At 41.0% G+C, this 18,749-nt stretch overlaps 1 protein-coding gene across 2 annotated transcripts; it reads right to left on the bottom strand.

Annotated features, from left to right (window-relative positions):
- Positions 1-375: 375 nt before the first annotated feature.
- mcrs1 (microspherule protein 1) lies at positions 376-15,001 on the bottom strand. Of its 2 annotated transcripts, none has more exons than XM_066708181.1 (15): positions 14,784-15,001; positions 14,113-14,209; positions 12,628-12,781; positions 9,455-9,593; positions 8,685-8,849; positions 8,177-8,286; positions 7,831-7,939; positions 7,001-7,139; positions 6,658-6,733; positions 5,887-5,915; positions 4,728-4,820; positions 4,409-4,491; positions 3,554-3,641; positions 2,138-2,265; positions 376-1,592 (listed from the first exon to the last, which is right to left on the bottom strand). In XM_066708181.1, exons 2-15 carry the CDS (start codon positions 14,120-14,122, stop codon positions 1,506-1,508), a joined length of 1,410 nt encoding a protein of 469 aa, XP_066564278.1. In that variant the 5' UTR covers positions 14,123-14,209; positions 14,784-15,001; the 3' UTR covers positions 376-1,505. The 2 variants fall into 2 exon arrangements, with proteins under 2 accessions (XP_066564278.1, XP_066564279.1); XM_066708182.1 differs by having other exon boundaries at positions 14,113-14,206.
- Positions 15,002-18,749: the final 3,748 nt, after the last annotated feature.

Here is an 18,749-nt window from a genome sequence, read left to right as displayed (position 1 = left end):
TATTTTTGGGTATGATACATTATTGCTCTCTGGTAACATCACCACCCTGTCTGGGGTAAATTTGTTCTGTTATACTCTCAAATTATCGGTTGTGGGTAGTGTTATTTTGTTTAACTGTAAAAGTGTACCAGAAGCATTGACTATGGCATGGTACATTTGTGGTTAGATGAAGATGATTAAGTCTACCAAGTAATACATCTGGTGAAACTATGCATGTTGAAACTGAAGTATATTTTCTTCAATTAAATCTAATCAACCTAAAATCTGTAGTAATGAACCCAACAGTGTGTATGTGTATATATACATATACATTTAGATATATATTAAATGGCAATGCACCAAGGATGAGGACAGGTCAGTGTTCAAGCACTTTAGGGTTTTAGTTTTTTTTTTTTTTTTTTTTTTTTTTTTTTATTAAAAAAAAAAAGAAAATATACCAACACAATTTATTAAAAATAAAACCAATGTTCTCCTAGTTTCACACCAACAGACACTTACTGATAAGAAAGATTAAGAGCTGATAGGGATACAACTTCTCATGAGTTTGTCTTCCATTAGCAGGTTGGTTCTGCAGTGATCTCTCACCATCTCTATTTGTCTACAGGGCAGTGGCCTTCAGTTCTACCTGATCCGGTTATGTTTTAGGTCTTGTTATACTGGAGTGCAGGTGCCCAGCAATGGAAATCTGTACAGAACTGGTTAGAACCTCATGCTGCACTGCTTCACTTATATAGGCAACTCAAATGTCCATGTTAATACTAAAAGCAAGGAAATCTGAAGTTTGTGTGTTCTGTAAATTAAAATAAGGGAGGCGCTTAATGGTTGGGGTTTCCATGGGCTGTAGCTTTGAAGCTCTAGAATAGACCCAGTTCTATGCAACTATTTTGCTTCTGTTCTGAGAGCCAGTCTCTTCCTCTTTGCAAAATGTGCACAATTATTCTGATCATAACCAGCTGCTGAGAGCAGGGGGAGTGTTGGCTATCGGTCACTTTTGCCAGGACTGGGTATATATCGAATGTGGTATAGGCTTGTGCCTAAACTTAGCCACTCATGCCATTTCCATGGAAAGAAAAAGGTAACTTTACCTAAATTGGGACAAAAAATAAGCACTGAAAGCAAAACTGTCAGTCTGCAGGCATCAGACAAACTTGATATAAAGGTATGAGATTGTAAAAAGCCCACAGGGTTTGGGGATGCTTCCGTAGAGGCTGAGGATCACTTTCACAATCACACTCACTCACAGCCAGAACAAGAACACAAGGATATACTTGGTGCTGTATAGTGGAGGCAGGTTCAGGCTAGATATGTCATAAGTACATGGAACCTGCTTCCCAGTGTGCCATCACAGCCACTAATTCACAAGGATCCTTCAAGAGCCAACTCGAGATTTAAGTTCCAGATCTGTTAGGCTGGTGGGACAACCAATGCAGGAATTGCTCCAGTGGTCTGTCTGGTGCTCCAGACACAGTCCCCCACCTGCCAATTTGCTGTCTGTCCGCGTCTCCTCACTGTTGGCTCATTTTGGCAGCTTCGGCTTTGATGAGAGCGATCAGTTCCTGGTTGATGAGGAAGACGAAACGCAGACCTGCAATCTGAGCAACACAGAGAGAGAGGTTACCTATCAAGTGGTCTTTTATTACAGGCTGCCTTTTGAGAGGAGAAACTATGCTCTCCCATCAGTTTTTTTCTCCCACTCTTCTACCGTTCTCCATGCTCCTACTTGGTCCCCAGAGGCTCCTCTCATGGAGACAGGTTCTAGCTCAAACTCTTGAGGCTTTGAACACATGATCATTACAGACAGAGTGAACACTCCCCTTCAGCCTCCACAGCAAAAACCAGGACCAGAAGTCACAAGTGGAGATGCTTTAAAGACTGATAACATAGGGACTTAGGGACCCACAAAGAGTGATGGAGGTCTGGAGAAACCCTTGCAGGTGAGCAGGCTTGCAGGATTCCAGAGATCTGGAGAGCTGGGTGGAATGTTTGGGTCAATTTTAGCCATTATAAACTGAATGAGCAAGATGGGCACCTTTCCTCAGCTGCTTTTCTTTTTGACCCCTCTCCTGTAGCTCTCACCAGATTTCTCCATTGAATTTATCCCTTTCTGCCCCCCCACTCTCCACATCCACCTCCTCACCTCCACCACAGAGTTGTTGTTGAGTTTCCACTTGTTTCCTGAAAGTACGGGCCTGCCGTCAATGTAGATGGGCCTGCGCCCCTCGTTGGCGATGAAGAAGTCACCGTTGTTTTTCAACTTGATGATCCCTAGAGGGAGGGAGAATAAGAGATCACCTTGTTGATCTGCAGCTTCCAAGCCACTCCACAGCTCTGAAAAGGCTGGTCTGTGTTCCCAAAGAAGGGTTTGAGGCCTATAGCTGGGGATCAGCTGAAAGTAATATTAGCTGCTACAGTTAATCTCCACTCTGTGAATGACTCATTGGGGGCGTTGTGAAACTTGAAACACATTTGAAGTTAATTTTAATAACATGACCAGAATTGACTCTGGATTTGATTTTGCAAGTCATACAATGACATTCTTCGAAGTTTACTGCCAAATTCAGTACATTTGACCTGAACACTCACATAATAGCCCTTGCCAGCAATATCTGGGCAAATAATTTTCTGAAAGCAAACAAACTGGTTGCACTAGTTTAAAAAAGAAGAAAACGAACTACCTCACACAAGCAATTCAACAAGAAGGCTGTACTTTACCGATAAAGGTACCACCTGAGGCCTGCAAAACACAATGCAGCACTCGGTATTCAGCTGCTGAATATCATTCCAAATACATCCCTTATTATGCTACTTTGTGGAAAAGGAAATGCACAGTTCACCAAACACTGCAGTGTTAAAGGCAGCAGTGTGGACTAGTAAACTGAAACCTTTAAAATGCACACATGCTAAGAAAAAGTTTAATAAGGCATATTGGTAATAAAGGGACGCAGGCCTATATAAACATCTGTAACTGCTTAATCAACACAACAATGCACCTTCACAGAATGGCTAATTAAAGAAGATGGAATTGGGAGATTATGAATCAATAAGTGGTTTTTATTAACTAGTGTGGTTTCACAAATCCTCAAAGGTAAATGTGCATCCAAAAATTATGGTTTTATGTGTTATAGTGTATAAATAAGACATATACCACTATTCCAGAATGAGTCCGCCATATAAGCAACTTTTAACATAATGGCAGATGTCAAACTTTAGCATGTGCACTTGTTGTGTTGTAACACCGTGGATAGCGAACAGCTACAGAATCACCAGATTTGTCTTCACCACGGCAACCATTATCAAGTAACCTTGTCTGTGTGTGTGCGTGTGTGTGTGTGCTGTGTCTGCAAGGTAGATAGTAACTCCCAATCAAGAACAATCTACACAAAGTAATTTGTTTTGTCTTTTGCAATAACAAGGGTCATTTAAGATAAACGCTGTCCCAACACTCCAAAATTTTAAAATTTTCTCTGTGTGGATTTGATGTTCAGCAAAAAGCATTTAAATAAATTAATAATTCACAAGGTAATTAGTATTTCTGAGGCCCTAAGGCTGTCACCTTGTTTTCGGGAGATTTTCCATGCAGGTCCCTCCAGAGACAAATCCACATCAATCTGCTTGTCCTTTGTGGCCCGGCCCAGTGTAATCTGAAGAGAGAGAGAGGAGGATCAGGAATCAGTCTTTTGATGCCTGAGAATTTACGGCCCACAAGTTGCATAGGGCCTGTTTATAAAAAAATAAAAATAAATGTAGTATGCTATGATGATTCTGATACTGTGATTATTAGGTTTTTAATTACATTATTTTCTCACTGTGATCTGGCATACCAATATGGAAACAACTTTTTTTTTTTTATGTAGGCCTACCCATACTCGTTATTTTCTATGATTTCATACCCCACCTCAAATAAAATAACATACACTATCTGTGAGCAGGTTCTCTGAGAAATACATTTTATTTACATTATATACAGGTAATTGTACTTTAATATCATGGTTAATTATTTGTATGCAGCCCTTGAAAATACTCATATTCACATCTTGCCATTTGAGGACAAAGTTTGGACACCCCTGCAGCACACATTTATTTCAGCAGATTGAAACAAGCATTGACTGGATGAAGGACAATCCCTGCTCAATCCCTGTAGCCAATTAAGAATACTTTAAAAACAAGCTGATCCCTCTGAATGAATGCCGTCAAACCAGTTCTCTATTTTTCACACTGCCACTTCACTACAGTTGTTACACCAATCGGAGGATTGGATTGGAGCTGGAGACTGAAAATGTCAGCCCGAGGGTGCTGTGAGAAGGTTTGATTGGGTGAACTGAGCATCGCCCTGAAGTTTTCTTCTGTAGACAGAGGCCTTTCCAGATGTACAGCCTTCCCCAATACAACCCTTGTTGCAGGTGCTTACCTCTCGGGATCTCATCAAGTAGCGCACCATCCTCCCACGCAGAGCCGCCAGAGTCTGGTTGTCGAAATCTGGGGAGCTCATCCCTGGAAAAAAGTGCAAGCCTCGATTTAATCTGGGGAAAGCCTGGATCAAACCCAGGCAGGTCAGACAAATTCTCTGCTCTTTGACCAGTCAATCCTCCCTGGGATGTTAAACACATCTCCATAGTGCCTTTAGCTTTCTGCTGCAGCCGGGGTACTCTATTACCATTCAAAGACTATTGTAAGTATCAATGTGAGTAAAACAATATCCATCTGCATGTGGGCGTCTCTCTCCTCACCAGTGATGCTGTCCACCAGCACCTGCCAGCGTGGCAGCTCCTGCTCCAGCTGCCTGATCTCCCTCTTCTGGTGGCGGTCAGCAATCATCAACTCTAAAAACACACACAGGAACACAAGGTGAGCGCGCAGGCACACACACACACACACACACGCACACATGCACGCACGCACGCACGCACGCACGCACGCACGCACACAGTGCAAAAATACTGCTCTGCCCATAGCACACCTGCTACAGTCCCTACCTTGTTTCACCCCGGGGTGAGCCTTGTAATCTGCATCAGTAACAAACAGGTATAACGGAGCCAAACCACAATCATTGCTACAATGACACAACCATTTACACATTACTGAATTACTGTAACAAAACACTAACCTTTAAAAGTTAATCATTGGAAGGCATTGAGAACTGTGCCCATGCACTGGCACTGACCCCCAACCGGTTTTCCATGACTTCACTTCTTTCTACAGTATCTTACCATATTACCTGGCAGACTTATTTTTCAAAAAGCCAGAAATGACCATAAGACTGTTGCCTTTACTATTATTCTGTTACTTAGCAGACACCTTTATTATTTTTTACATACAATACAATTGGGGGTTTTACTTGAGAAAACTAGGTAAAGTACCTTGGTCAAGTGTACAACAGCAATGTCTCCCACTTGGGACAGAAGTCCAGAGTCCTAACCACTACACCACACTGCTGTCCTTTAAAAGCTTTGAAGTGGACTCTGGCAGCCCTTCATTGTGTGGCTTTTCCAAATAATTAGCCATCTTTGAATTCTTCCAAATCCATCCCACAACAAGCTTGCATATATATATACTTGCATATATACTTGCATCGTTTCTTGTAGTGGAATCAGGAAAGACAGAGAGAGGTCTCTTTTGCAAGTTATACAGCATGTTACATTAGTACAAAGGGCTAAGATAACCCTGCAAAAAACATTATGTATCTCGCAGAACATCTCCAAACAATCAAATCGACCTCATTACTGAAATAGTGATGCAATGTAACGCTGAAAATGAAACACTTGCATCTCACAATGTGTAGCAGAAATCCAACAGGACAACCAGAGTTTTGCAATAGTGAAAAATGGCTACAATTGCAAATACTGTGCATGTTTTGGGATAAAGGTAGATAAACCAGTTTGTACTTACCATGCTCCAAGACCTCATCTCTGCTCTCCCTGTAGAAAGAAGGCAAACAGGGTCACAGCTGAGACAATGTAAGGTGGTTGGTTCAGCTCTATGCTGCTGAAAAGGGTTCAGTTAAGAACACAGAATGCTCTGGTCAACCACTGTGCTCCCAAACCATGCTTCTTCATCAGTGCTATAATTGCAATGCAAAATTTAAAATATATATGCTTCAGCCCTTCAGAAAATCTCAATGGAGTCTGGTTAGACCCTGCAGGAAGCGGTGGTGGAATGGACATCGGAAATGATAGTTTCAAAGGTCATTGGTATGAGACGATACTGGACAATAATGAATTAATTATAACAGTAGTGTTACATAGCCAGACAAGCTCGCTTTTTATATATAAAGGGACGGTGTTGCAATCCAAAAATACTCTATCCAAGATAATTTAAATGCTGTTATTAGAATTCTCTTCAAATTGCCCAATTCAAATGTCATTACTGAACTGCATCAATAAAACACAAAACAACATTCTCATCATGCATGCTTATCATTGTTTTTATTCCAAGTTTTATAGAATTGTGTCCCCAGGCACTGTTCAAACAATGACAGACTTTAATTTTAGAGCAGTATGGCAAGCTCATCTGGACAAAAACGGTGCTGGTTTATGTACCACTACTGTTGTGATTCAATGTTACCCAACCACTTAAACATTTGTCCCGAATAAAACCCACATGAAAATGCAGCCGCCGAGTGTACTGGTCGGTCGAGTTTCTCAAACCTGATGAACTTACTTAAGCTTGGCGTCGTCAACCAGCTGCTCCGCGTCAGAGAAGTTGAGCACTTGATCTCCTTTGGGAAGGGGCTGGACTGTAACAATAAGGATACTACTTTGAATGGAGCGCCTTATAAAAGCAGAAACCCGTAATGCATACAGACACTTTGCTTTTGTACAACAATTTACATATAACCATGTATATGGGCCCCTATGAAGACTTAAACACTTATTGTCTGAGTGAACGATTGCCAGAGTGGAGCTTCAGGAACGAAATTGACTTGGCCAACATAAGCCAGAGCAGAAGGGACTTGAAATCTCCTAACGTAGCTGCCGATTATGGGAAGTGTAGGGAAACTCACCGGTCTGGTCCTCCAGCAGGTAGTACTGTTTGAGGAGCTGCCAGTGAACCAGCAGGCTCTTGGCTGTGCGTGAGGGATAAAACACTCCAGGGTGTTTGTTCAGCAGCTCCTGGAAAACTTCCAGCTTGGGCTGACTGGTCTGGAGGACAAACGAACACAAATAGAGTAATGTCAGTGAGGAGGTGCAGGACACATTATTGTGATGATTGCTCTGTTCATGTTAGACAGGGCTGATATAGGGCAATGCAAACAAATTTCGAGAACGCCACCTCACAGCTGTGGTTTATTCATTTATTTATTTATTTACAGTGGTGATCACTGTCCAAACAGGGAACGTGACATCTAATTTTACTGATGACTTCATTGCTGTAACAAACGGGAAGAATACAAATCATGGGAAGGGTTATGAAGTTTGGCGTTAGTCATGTTCACAAAACAGTGCTAGTTCAATTTAAGGTTAAAGGATTTTAGTCCTTTGTACATTTTTATGCAGCAAAGAAAACTGGGGAAAAACCTAATACTCCCAAGAAACAAATAATCCAAAACAGCTTTTTTTACCAGGGAGTTGGGAGTTATTAGCTACAACAGTCCTAGCTCAGTGTAAGGGATACAGTTTTATAATCCATTGAATGGTTTCATCCAGGGAAATAATTGGGGAAAAGTCTAATCCTCACAAACACACAATGCAATACAATACAATACAATGCCCAGCTGCATTTTCAGCTAATTTTGAGCGTTATTAATTAGGTAGTGTTGACGAAAATTGTGCTGTGGGTCAACAGGAAAGTACTGTGTCTGAGGCTAGTGTTGTCCACCCTGGCCTGACTCACCGAGGGGATCTTGGACAGCAGGGCTTCCTCTGCCTGGCTGAACAAGGCTTTACTCTGGATGGCAGCGATAGCCTCTGGGTGCAGCTGGCGCATTGCCTGCCAGGCCAGTCTGGGGAGAGAGGGGAAGAGAGGGACAGAGAAAGACAGAAGTATGGAGTGAGCAACAGGGAGGTTGAGAGGTTTAGGGAGAAAGATGAAGCAATGGGATGAGAGAAAAGACCAGAACCAAAAAGCAGGGAGGGGAAAAGACAAAGGCATGGTTAATAACAGTGTATTTCACAAATATCATACTGCTTACAATAAATCCCAGGAGAGGAAAGAAGTGGAGGAGGGACCAAGCTCTTACTTTGAGATGACGGGGTCATACAGGAGGGCGTACCACCGCTCCTGGATCTCTCGCAAGTTGAACCGGCAGCTGAACTTCACCCCCAGATGAACCGCGGTTAGGTCTGTGGTCTGAAACATACAAACGCAGTGTGGGATTTGTTGGAAAGAATTCTTCGGACAGGAGTTTCAGTCAATCAGTTGTATTTCAAGTGAAGTCACACAGAGACCCTAAATCTGATTAGGACTGCAAAAGTCTGTTGATTTCCTAGTTACAAGCAGTTCAATTACCTAGTCAGAAGAGAGGGGGGTATTGCAGAGGGAGAGATAAGAGCAATATGGTATTCTGTGCTGATATTTACCTCACTAAAATAAACAAAAGCTAAATTAGGTTTATGGAACAAATTCTCTATACAATACATTTTAATACGAGATAAAATATTGTATTGGGGGAATAGGATACATGTGTGTACGAAGGTAACTATAAAGGTGATAATCACAGGCAGATGTGTACATGTGTGCAGTCTGACCTGCAGAACGGCATTGATGAGCAGCAGGTCATCAGTGGGTTTCCAGCGGCCCAGGTCTTTGGTGATCTGCAGAGGCTGTTTGCTCTTCTTCACTCTCTTGGTGATGGGGGGTGGTGTGGCCACCGTGGCCAGCATGGGCACCGGAGCGCTGCTGGACTTTGACACCTGAGTGGAGCAGTGAGGAATGAGAGAGGGTGAGTCCAGCACCCACACTGATCTACTCCACACCTTCAGGCTCCCTACGTGTCTGTATTATAACTTCTCTTACTCTTGCACTTTGAATCGCCGTGAAATTGTAAGTGTACTCACGCAAGCTCTCCTCAAGTTCAAACACAAGACCGAATTTATTTCGGCATTCCATTACCATCACAGTTATTTTGTAAAGCATATACTTACCCCTACAAGCTCTGTCAAGAAACATTATTACCTCCCAAATCAAACAATCACAGCAGCCAATTCTAATATTAAACGTATTCGTATATATTAAGCGTTTCCTTTCCTGCTTATGATAAAGTAAAATGTAATGCTGCACTGCCTGCATGAGACCTGCCCACATCTTGCATGTAGTTTACACAGACACGAAGGGGGGGTGCGGCGCCTGTGGAAACCTCCGAGATTGAACTTACATTCTGAGCACAAAAACAGCACTGAGACATTGGGCATAAAATAAATAAATAAATGAATAAAGGCTGCAGTGTAATAGGTCCTTGAGTCTGCTGGCCAGGCTACAGAAGATCCCCTGGGGAAGAGCTTGGACTCCTTTCCAGTACCTTCTTCTTCTCCGTGGTGGAGGGCTCACTGCCAGAGCAGCGTGTCGGCTCCATAACCGGCGGGCCCTTCACCCGACTGGACGACTTGGCCAGGCTGCTCTCCACCAGCTCATCGTCGAACTTCTTACGCTTTATAGACCTGAGAGTGAATGAGAGTAAGTAAGGTAAAGCGAGATGGATAGCACTTATTATCTAGGAGGTAGATAGGGATGCATCATAAAAGGCTCAGCAATGTAAATTACAGAGAAAAATAAATGAATTTAGTATGATAAACATAAAACCTTATTAACAGCAAGCATACAAAAACTCTTGCACTCACATGTGCCAGAGTATAAATTGGTTTTCATACTGCGTGTCCTCACTGAGTGCCACCTTATGGCGGTCAACCAATTACCAGAGAGGTTTTTGCAATTAAAGGGGCAACTTGTCCTGTTTTGCCGAGCGTTACATTTGCTGTGCGTTGGCACCGTCTTGCATGCAGAAGATGGGTAGACATAGTGTGCTGGTGCAAAAGTGTTTTCTAGAGGCAGTGCGTGTGGTTTTGGAAACCTAGCCAACTGTGCGTTTTATTTTGTATGTGGGCTTTTGCATTGGAAAACAGGAAGGCGACCTACACGTCTTGCTGCTCTGGTTATCCCCTGCATTTTAGGACACTCCTCTGCTAGAGGCCCTGGTAGATGTTGACAGCTAGAGCCTTGGCAGTTTGCCTACATGAGTTCTGTGAGAACTTTGTCTATGAGTCAATGCGGTTCCGAGTCTGACTAACCCTGGGCAAGATCCAATATTTAAGCTGTCCCTCTAGGAAGGCCTAGTTAAAGCAGTTTCAGCAGAACTGTAGGAAAAACAAGACCACTGCTGCTGTATTGCTATTTATAACCCATGTTCGGAAAAACTGAAGCAACCAGAAAAGGAGTGCATCACACTACAGCTTTGATTCGGCTTATAAAAAGATAACTAAAGAAACCTATTGAATCCAATGCTACCTTTCCTCCTCAAGAATAATCAGACAAAATAAAATACAAAATTCACTTTGCTAAAATGTTTTTGCAGATGTAATGCCCTCAGAAGAGAGACAGCAAGCTACATTTCAATTGTAGCTAGTGCCAAGTTGTACATTATGGCAATGAAATTGATGTCTAATAATAAATATGACAGAACTATAACTACCACATTTACCAATTTTGATATTATAATCTGATATAAATATCTGAGTTTCCCGATGCTGCTTATCATAAAGCACAATATTACATGAAATTTACATTATTTGTCATTTAGCTGACGCTCTTATCCAGGGCAACTTACATTCGTACCCATTTATACAGTTGGGTGTTTTACTGGAGCAATCTAAGTGAAGTACCTTGCTCAAGGGTACAACAACACTACTTCACCCATGATTTGAACAACCCACAACCTTCAAATCATGAGTCCAGAGTCCCTAACCACTACTCCACAGTGCTGCACAGTCAGAATTGAAGCCATTTATGTATAATTACCAAAAAATGCAAATACATTGTGTACTATAATTAGTTCTTAATTAGTTTATAATTAATTATAATTAGTTTTTCAGAGTTCTGTGCTCCTTATTTATGGTTGGTCTCTTGCAACGTGCTTGAATGTTGAAAAAAAGATAATCTACAAAGTGCTCTTCAGTGTTTTTTGTTTTGTTTGCTTTCTTCCTCATTTCACATTTCATTTCAAAATCCAAATCATAAATAATGGATAAGAAAAAACCATGAGCAAAACATACATCAGTAGTGGCGTTATAATACACAGCAAATTACAACCCCAATTCTGAAAAAGTTGGTAAAAATGCTAATAAAAACAAAGAGGAGTGATTTGTAAATGTACTTCGACTTGCATTTAAACAAAAAACGCTTAAAGTCAAGGTATTTGATGTTTTACCTAATCAACTACATAGTTTTTTTAAGGTAAACGTTTATTTTGAAATTGATGCATGCAACACGTTCCAAAAAAGTTGGGACATGGGCAATTTAGGACTAATAGCGATGTGACAAGTTGAAATAAGAAGGTGATGTGAAACAGGTGAGGCAATCATGTAATCATAGTATAGAAGGAGCCTCCAAAAAAGGCCTAGTCCTTCAAGAGCAAGGATGGGTTGAGGCTCGCCAATCTGCCAACAGATGCGTCAGCAAATAATCCAACACTTTGAGAACAACATTCCCCAAAGACAAATCAGAAGGATTTTGGGCATTTCACCTTCTACAGTGCACAATATAATTAAAAGATTCAAGGTATCCGGTCAAATCTCGGAATGTAAAGGGCTAGGCCGAAAACCACTTCTGAATGCGTGTGATCTCTGATCCCTCAGACGTCACTGTCTTAAAAACTGTTATGAGTCTGTAATGGATATCCTGATATGGGCTTGGGAATACTTTGGTAAACCTTTGTCAGTCAACACCATTCGCCGCTACATCCACAGATGCAAGTTAATGCTTTACTATGCAAAGCAGAAGCCATACATCAACGCCGCCGACTTCTCTGGGCTCGATCTCATCTGAGATGGACAGTAGCACAGTGGAATCGTGTTTTGTGGTCCGACGAGTCAACATTTCAAATAGTTTTTGGACAAAACAGCCATCGTGTTCTCCGGGCCAAAGAGGAAAAGGACCATCCAAGCTGTTATCAGCTTCAGGTCCAAAAGCCAGCGTCTGTCATGGTATGGGGGTGTGTCAGTACCCATGGCATGTGTAACTTGCATTATGGCACATTATGAAGCACAAAATAAGGCAACAAAGGCCCCATAAAGTTGCACATCTCAAGAAATGCAGAATGGATGAATGGGGGAAAATTCTGTTTGCTAAACTTAACCAACTGGTGTCTTCAGTGCCCAAACGCTTAAAAAGTGTGGTAAATAGTCGACTGCCCCAACTATTTTTGGAGTGTGTTGCAGTCATCAGATTTTAAATGAGTGTGTATTTAAAAAAAATAAAAATAAATCATAAAGTAAAACATCAAATAATGTGTTAATTATGTGTTTTCAATATAGTACAAGGTGAATTGAAATTTCAAATGACTTTTTGTTTGTTTTTTGCTTTTTCCATACTGTCCCAACTTTTTCGGAATTGGGGCTGTACAATTGTGTTCTTTATGAAAATCATCCCACAGCGCTTTATAATAAAATGCACATTTATCAGTGAGCATGTCAGGCCAACCTGGACGAGCTCCGGCGTTTGGGCACTCCTCCAGTGAACGCTTGGGCTGCAGTGCGCTTGATGTCTTTCCCCCCCGCCGGCTCCTCGTCCTCAGAGCGACTCTGCACTGCAGTGCCCCCTGGTGTCGCCGCCACTGGGCCCGCACCCTGTGGATCTAACACACGCAGACACACACAGTCAAATACACAGTCAACATCAGCCAATTCAATCCACTCCCATTTTACTGTGGTGCCGTCAGCTTCTTCATCACAGACCGCTAGAACAGTAAAGGAACTTGCTGGTCCCGTTTCTGAGCTGTCCAGGATTTCCAACTGTAGGGCAGGGATTGGCAGCACATTTAAATGGCGGAGTAACTGATCCCTTGGCAGCTGCAGAGTGGCTATTGAAACTAAAAGTTAACTGACAGCACAACATTCATGTCATTAGTAATCATCCCATGTGAAGATGAGTAGCTTGGCAATTAGAACTAGTAGATTTCAAAACATTTCCAGTCTGACTGCACTTTTGGGATTTGAATCATTTTGTTCTTAAATAACTGGACATTTTATAAAGAGCTATGACATCCAACTAATAAACTGAAAACCATGCTTCATCGCTGGAGTTGTCTGTGTTAATCTTCTAAGTGAAGTTGCAATATATATATTTTTTCATTTCCTGCCAAGGAGGCTTCTGTGGGCCAGACAGCACAAGTCAGGGGGCTAGATTTAGTCTGCGGACCACCAGTAAGACCTAGGTCAAATACCAATACATATTTGAATTTCTGTATTTTTTCAATTACATCCAACACTGTTTCAATTTTGGCATTTGTAAAATTACAAATTGTATCCTGTTTGACAAAAACTAATTGACTGTATTTGACAATATTTTAAAAGTATTGATACTTATTTATAAACACTTCAATTATGTATTTTCACTAGTATTTTGATAGTCTCCATTTTCAATAATTCGTATTTAAATCAATGGGTTGTATTTGAAAATATAACCTTATTTGTTATGTGAAGTCCATATTGAATGTTCCATGCATTCAGAGCAGACATAACCCTTGATATAATGTATTTAAAATGTTAATATAAACAGGACCATCATATTACTGAACATGAATCACTAATTTTCCAAACATTTACATTCTGAAGAGCAATTTTCAAATATTTGAAAATAAAATGGCTAATGAAACTTGTTCTTCCTTAAAATATCTTCATAGAATGTGACCTTTTGAGCTCTTGAATGCTGCAACCATTCGGATTATGCAGCCCTTAAGGAAAAATGTAGATTATTGACTGTTATTACTGAAGGAAATCAAATAAAGATCTGTATCTAAGCCATTGCTTCTGTTCTGGAGGTCACAAGGTCACATCCTATGACACTCAGTACTTTCAGAAAGAGCACTTTTCCATTTATTTACTACCTGGCCAGGACTCATGGACAACAAGTACATAATTTGTAGGCTGCAGCATCAAGTTGTATTGTAGTTTTCATTTGCATTACCTTTCTCCATAGCCTGTACTCAATCCCGCTGCTTCAGTAGGCCAGGCTGTTCATTTACTCCACAGGGAATGGGCTGTTGTCTCAAGAGTGCCGACTGCTGGAAAGAGCCGGAAACACACACACAGGAATCCCTTTATTTTAAGACATCGTACATCGTATTAACTATGTATTCAATTAAATGGATGTTATTATAGTGGGTTTTCAAGAACATGTCCAGCCCTTCTTTAAATATCCCAAATATTAAACAGAGCAATACAATACTCGTCTAAGGCTATACTTTTAATCGGAAATATGTGCATGTAAAATTGCTACCGGCACAACACAACTCGCATGTTCAGCTTTTACTGACACAAGGACGCTGTCGTAAAACACGTCGAGCGTTTATTTACATCACCCCGATGACCGATTCATGTCACGCAAAGCCTACCCGTTCATTCATTTAAACGCTCACTCCGACGCATACGTGTGTTATGCAAGAGTGCATGCCAAAACGTGTATTTCCCCATCAAATTACATCCATCTGGCCCAGGTTTGATATGGGGTTGTGTTTATCATAATTCGTGTAATTGTAAAACAGTAAAAACAGGGAATAATAATCTCTTGTCTTCGTATATTAATCTCCGAAAGTTTAGTAGAGGACACTGTTTACACTCTACAGCCAAGTCTCTTACCCGACCCCGCGGCGCCTGTTTTGGCCAGTCACTCTCCCGTTTGCTATCGGTCTCCGCTGCTCCGTATTAATGTCTAGGCTCAATTTTAACAATGAAGAGTCATAAAATGCTTTCACGATTGGTTTAATGTATACATTTTCGGGGCGATAAAACCTTACAGACATACAAACAAAATCCACACGCAAAAAGCACTTCCGGGAGCACACGGAAATTGCGTATGTGCGCAGCCGCAGTCGCGCATCATGTGACACGTGTTCGGGATCTTGTTGTAGCGCGGCGCAGACCTGCAGGATGCCATTGTGCGAGTGTTCACTTACATTATTGTTATAATCATCATCATCATCATCATCAGTATTATTAGACTATTATATAATAAAAGAATATTAATGTATTAGTTATTGAACAGTGATTTATCCCAGCGAGTGGTACTAAAAATGTATAAGAACATAACATTTGAGGTTACAGAACTCAATCAATCCCAGAATTTCATCCAAAGTAAACCCAAAGGGAAACAGCATGCATGTTTGAACAGTTTTACCTGTTAGCTTCTGCCACTAGCTGTTACTTTGTAAATAGTATTTTGCAGGCTATAGATACCAAATAGTGTCACAAACCGAGACAGTTGCAGTTTTTTTATTTCATTTTATTATAGCAGCCTTTGTTAAACTTTTTTTTTAAATGCAGTAGACCAGGCTGCTAATCTGAAGTTGGTTATTTATTCATAATTTGCACAAAGGGAAGGACGGGGGGGGGGGGGGGGGGGGGGGGTTGGGGAGGGGGTATTTACTTAAAATGTATAAATCAAAGATCATTATATTGTAGCACTTTCTGTGGTTTAACCCTATAGAGCCCATGCAATTTCCACCTGTTTTCACCATCTCTTACATTTCCGAGTAGCTCCCTAACTGTTTGGATTAAATGCAAGTGTCATGTACCAAATTAAACTGCAGAACCTCAGCTGTCTTACTCAATGTAGTGGTGTAGAAACCCATTCTACTTACTTTTTATTCACAGAGAGAAATGCTGTGACGGGAGACCCTCACATGGGTTACACGGACATCGAATGTTCCCTGTAATTATATTTACAATTAAATGCACTCATCTGAAAGGCAAATAGTCCATTGAAGATCCAGGGTCAGGACACGCAACGAGGGAACAAATTATTAGTAAATTTTTTATATATATATATATATATATATATATATGTGTGTGTGTGTGTGTGTGTGTACGTCTGTTTGTTTGAATGGCAAAGAAATTAACAATTATATTTTATGGGATCCCATGCATCATTTCATTTTTAATTGTTTCTGTAATTATTAGTACTATTTTGCCATGTACATCAAAACAGTTTGTTAACTGCTGCATTAATTATGATTGACACGTTTTGTTTAGGTTAACAAGGTAATTGTGATTTCATTTGATTTAATCACTTGTGCACAGTTTAAAAGGAGAGAGAAGTGAGCCAGTTGGGAGTGGCTGACTGAAGGCTGAGCTAGATGAATGCACTTCACCTTCAGGAGTGTGGCCTTAATCTCTTGTTTTCTGCATGTATTAAGAACATAAAGTTTACAAACGAGAGGAGGCCATTCGACCCATCATGCTGGTTTGGTGTCCATTAATAACTAAGTGATCCAAGGATACTATTAATTATATTTTTAAATGTTCCCAACTTTTCAGCTTCACGCACATTGCTGGGGAGTTTGTTCCAGATTGTGACAACTCTCTGTGTGAAGAAGTGTCTCCTGTTTTCCGTCTTGAAGCCCAATTTCCATTTGTGTCCCCGGGTCCGTGTGTCCCTGCTGATCTGGAAAAGCTCCTCTGGTTTGATGTGATGCCTTTCATGATTTGAACTCTGTTCCAGGGTGAAAAGGTTCAGTTCCCTCAGTCTCTCAGTAGGACTTTCCCTTCAGACCTGGAATAAGTCTGGTTGCTCTCCTCTGAACTGCCTCTAGAGCAGCGATATCTTTCTTGAAGTGTGGAGCCCAGAACTGCACACAGTATCCAGATGAGCTCTAACTAGTGCTGCCGAGACTGTATCTGCTGTATCTGCTGAGCCACCTATTTTCTGCAAATTTGACAAGTTTGCTAACTATCCCAGAGTCCAGATCATTAATATAGATTAGAAAAAGCAAAGGCCCTAGTACTGATCCCTGTGGAACTCCACTATCTACCTCACTCCAGTTAGAAGCAACTCCTCTAATCGACACCCTCTGTTTCCTAGACATCAACCAGTTCATAATCCATCTACTTACATTACCCTGAATGCCTACAGCTTCCAATTTGAGGATCAGTCTTTGGTGTGAAACCTTATCAAAAGCTTTTTGGAAATCTAAGTATATCATATCATATGCTTTCACCTGATCTACAGCTGCAGTTGCATGTTCAAAGAACTCTAATAGATTAGTAAGACATGATCTGCCTCCTCTAACCCCAAACTGACTATCTCTAAGAATATGGTTTTCATTAAGATGCTCCTCTATTTTCTGTCTAATCATGTTTTCCAACATTTTACAAGTAATGCAGGTGAGACTGATTGGTCTACTGATTGATTACGGTGGAGCTTGACTGTGAGCCGTTTACTTTTTGAGGAACTTTGTCACTGTAAATAAACTGCACTCCTCCTGACGAGTCCCTGAGAGCTATGAGACTGAAGACCGTGTGGGCCATGTTGGTTCCAAATTCCCTCTTGCTTAGTGCATAAGAAAGAAATATGTATGAGCCAAAATGGCGTCAGTTACATCATCTATGAGATTAGACGTTTATGCAATATTATATACTGTACATAATGTGTGTGTATTACAGTCCGTATTCAATGGGTACGTCTGCCAAACAAAACAAAAAAATATAATAAATCACTATGAGGTCTGTTTTTGTAATGTTTTATACACAAAACATTTTGCACAAATTATTATTAATACTTGCAAGTCATCTTGAGGTAAATCAACAAAATGACCTATAATAATAAATATTAATAATAATTGAGATACACCTAAGCGTAAGACATTTATGTAACGATATTATTATTATTAATAATAATAATAATAATAATAATAATAATAATAATAATAATAATAATAATATTTCTTAGCAGACGCCCTTATCCGAACAATATATTACATTTAATTAGATTCATCGTGTTGGCTAAATAATGTTAATGCGTCCGTCCTGATCCGGCTGCATTGTGCGAGTCACTGAATCAGTGAACGACATGAACGAAATGAATCGATTCACCGAACTGTCATCACTGATCCTCATCAAGCTTTAATGAACCAGCTCTTTATTGCAGTGTCTGCTCGAATGCCCTTAAAAAAGCACATGAACGGAACATCGAGAGAGACACAGACTGAAGCGAAAGGCAGGGGGGCTGTGCGGACACTTTTGGACACAACCAGGGTGAGACAGACAAGGGTGCACAGAGAGGGGACTCTCAGGACAGATAGGCATACATTTAGCGGGGGGCGTGGGAATGTTGAGAGAACGACAGGCGCATTTACTGCCATTTCTGATCCGGATCAAATGCATCGGTAGCATTTGATCAGGATCAGAAATGGCAGTGTAAACGATCGGCGATCGGATCAAATGCACCTCTCAGGGAGACGGTACAGATCCGGATCAAATGCATCGGTAGCATTTGATCCTGGCAGTGTAAACGCTCGACCGGCTCAAGTTCCGGCATGCACTGCGGCGGCGAATGTGTTTAAAGACAGCAGGCAGACCTGCATCGGTGCCCAGATAAGACATTCCTTTCACTATTACCCATATTGTACACAAAATATGGATACAATTAACACTGAATGGATCGTTACTTTATGTTAACATAAAACGCAGTGTAACGAAGATAGGATGCAGATAGGATTAATATGTGGGCATCTCTGCAAGGGCTGCTGGGAAGTGGCCCCGAGGCTCTGTTGAGTTAGTAAATTATGAGTTGTTATAAAATTATTGTTCTGTATTGTGGTATAGTTG

The sequence above is a fragment of the Amia ocellicauda genome, chromosome 7 (assembly GCF_036373705.1).
Source record: "Amia ocellicauda isolate fAmiCal2 chromosome 7, fAmiCal2.hap1, whole genome shotgun sequence".
In the NCBI taxonomy this organism is placed as follows: Eukaryota; Metazoa; Chordata; class Actinopteri; order Amiiformes; family Amiidae; genus Amia; species Amia ocellicauda.
The sequence above is the reverse complement of the archived record's forward strand: the minus strand, read 5'-3'. Positions and strand labels throughout refer to the sequence as shown.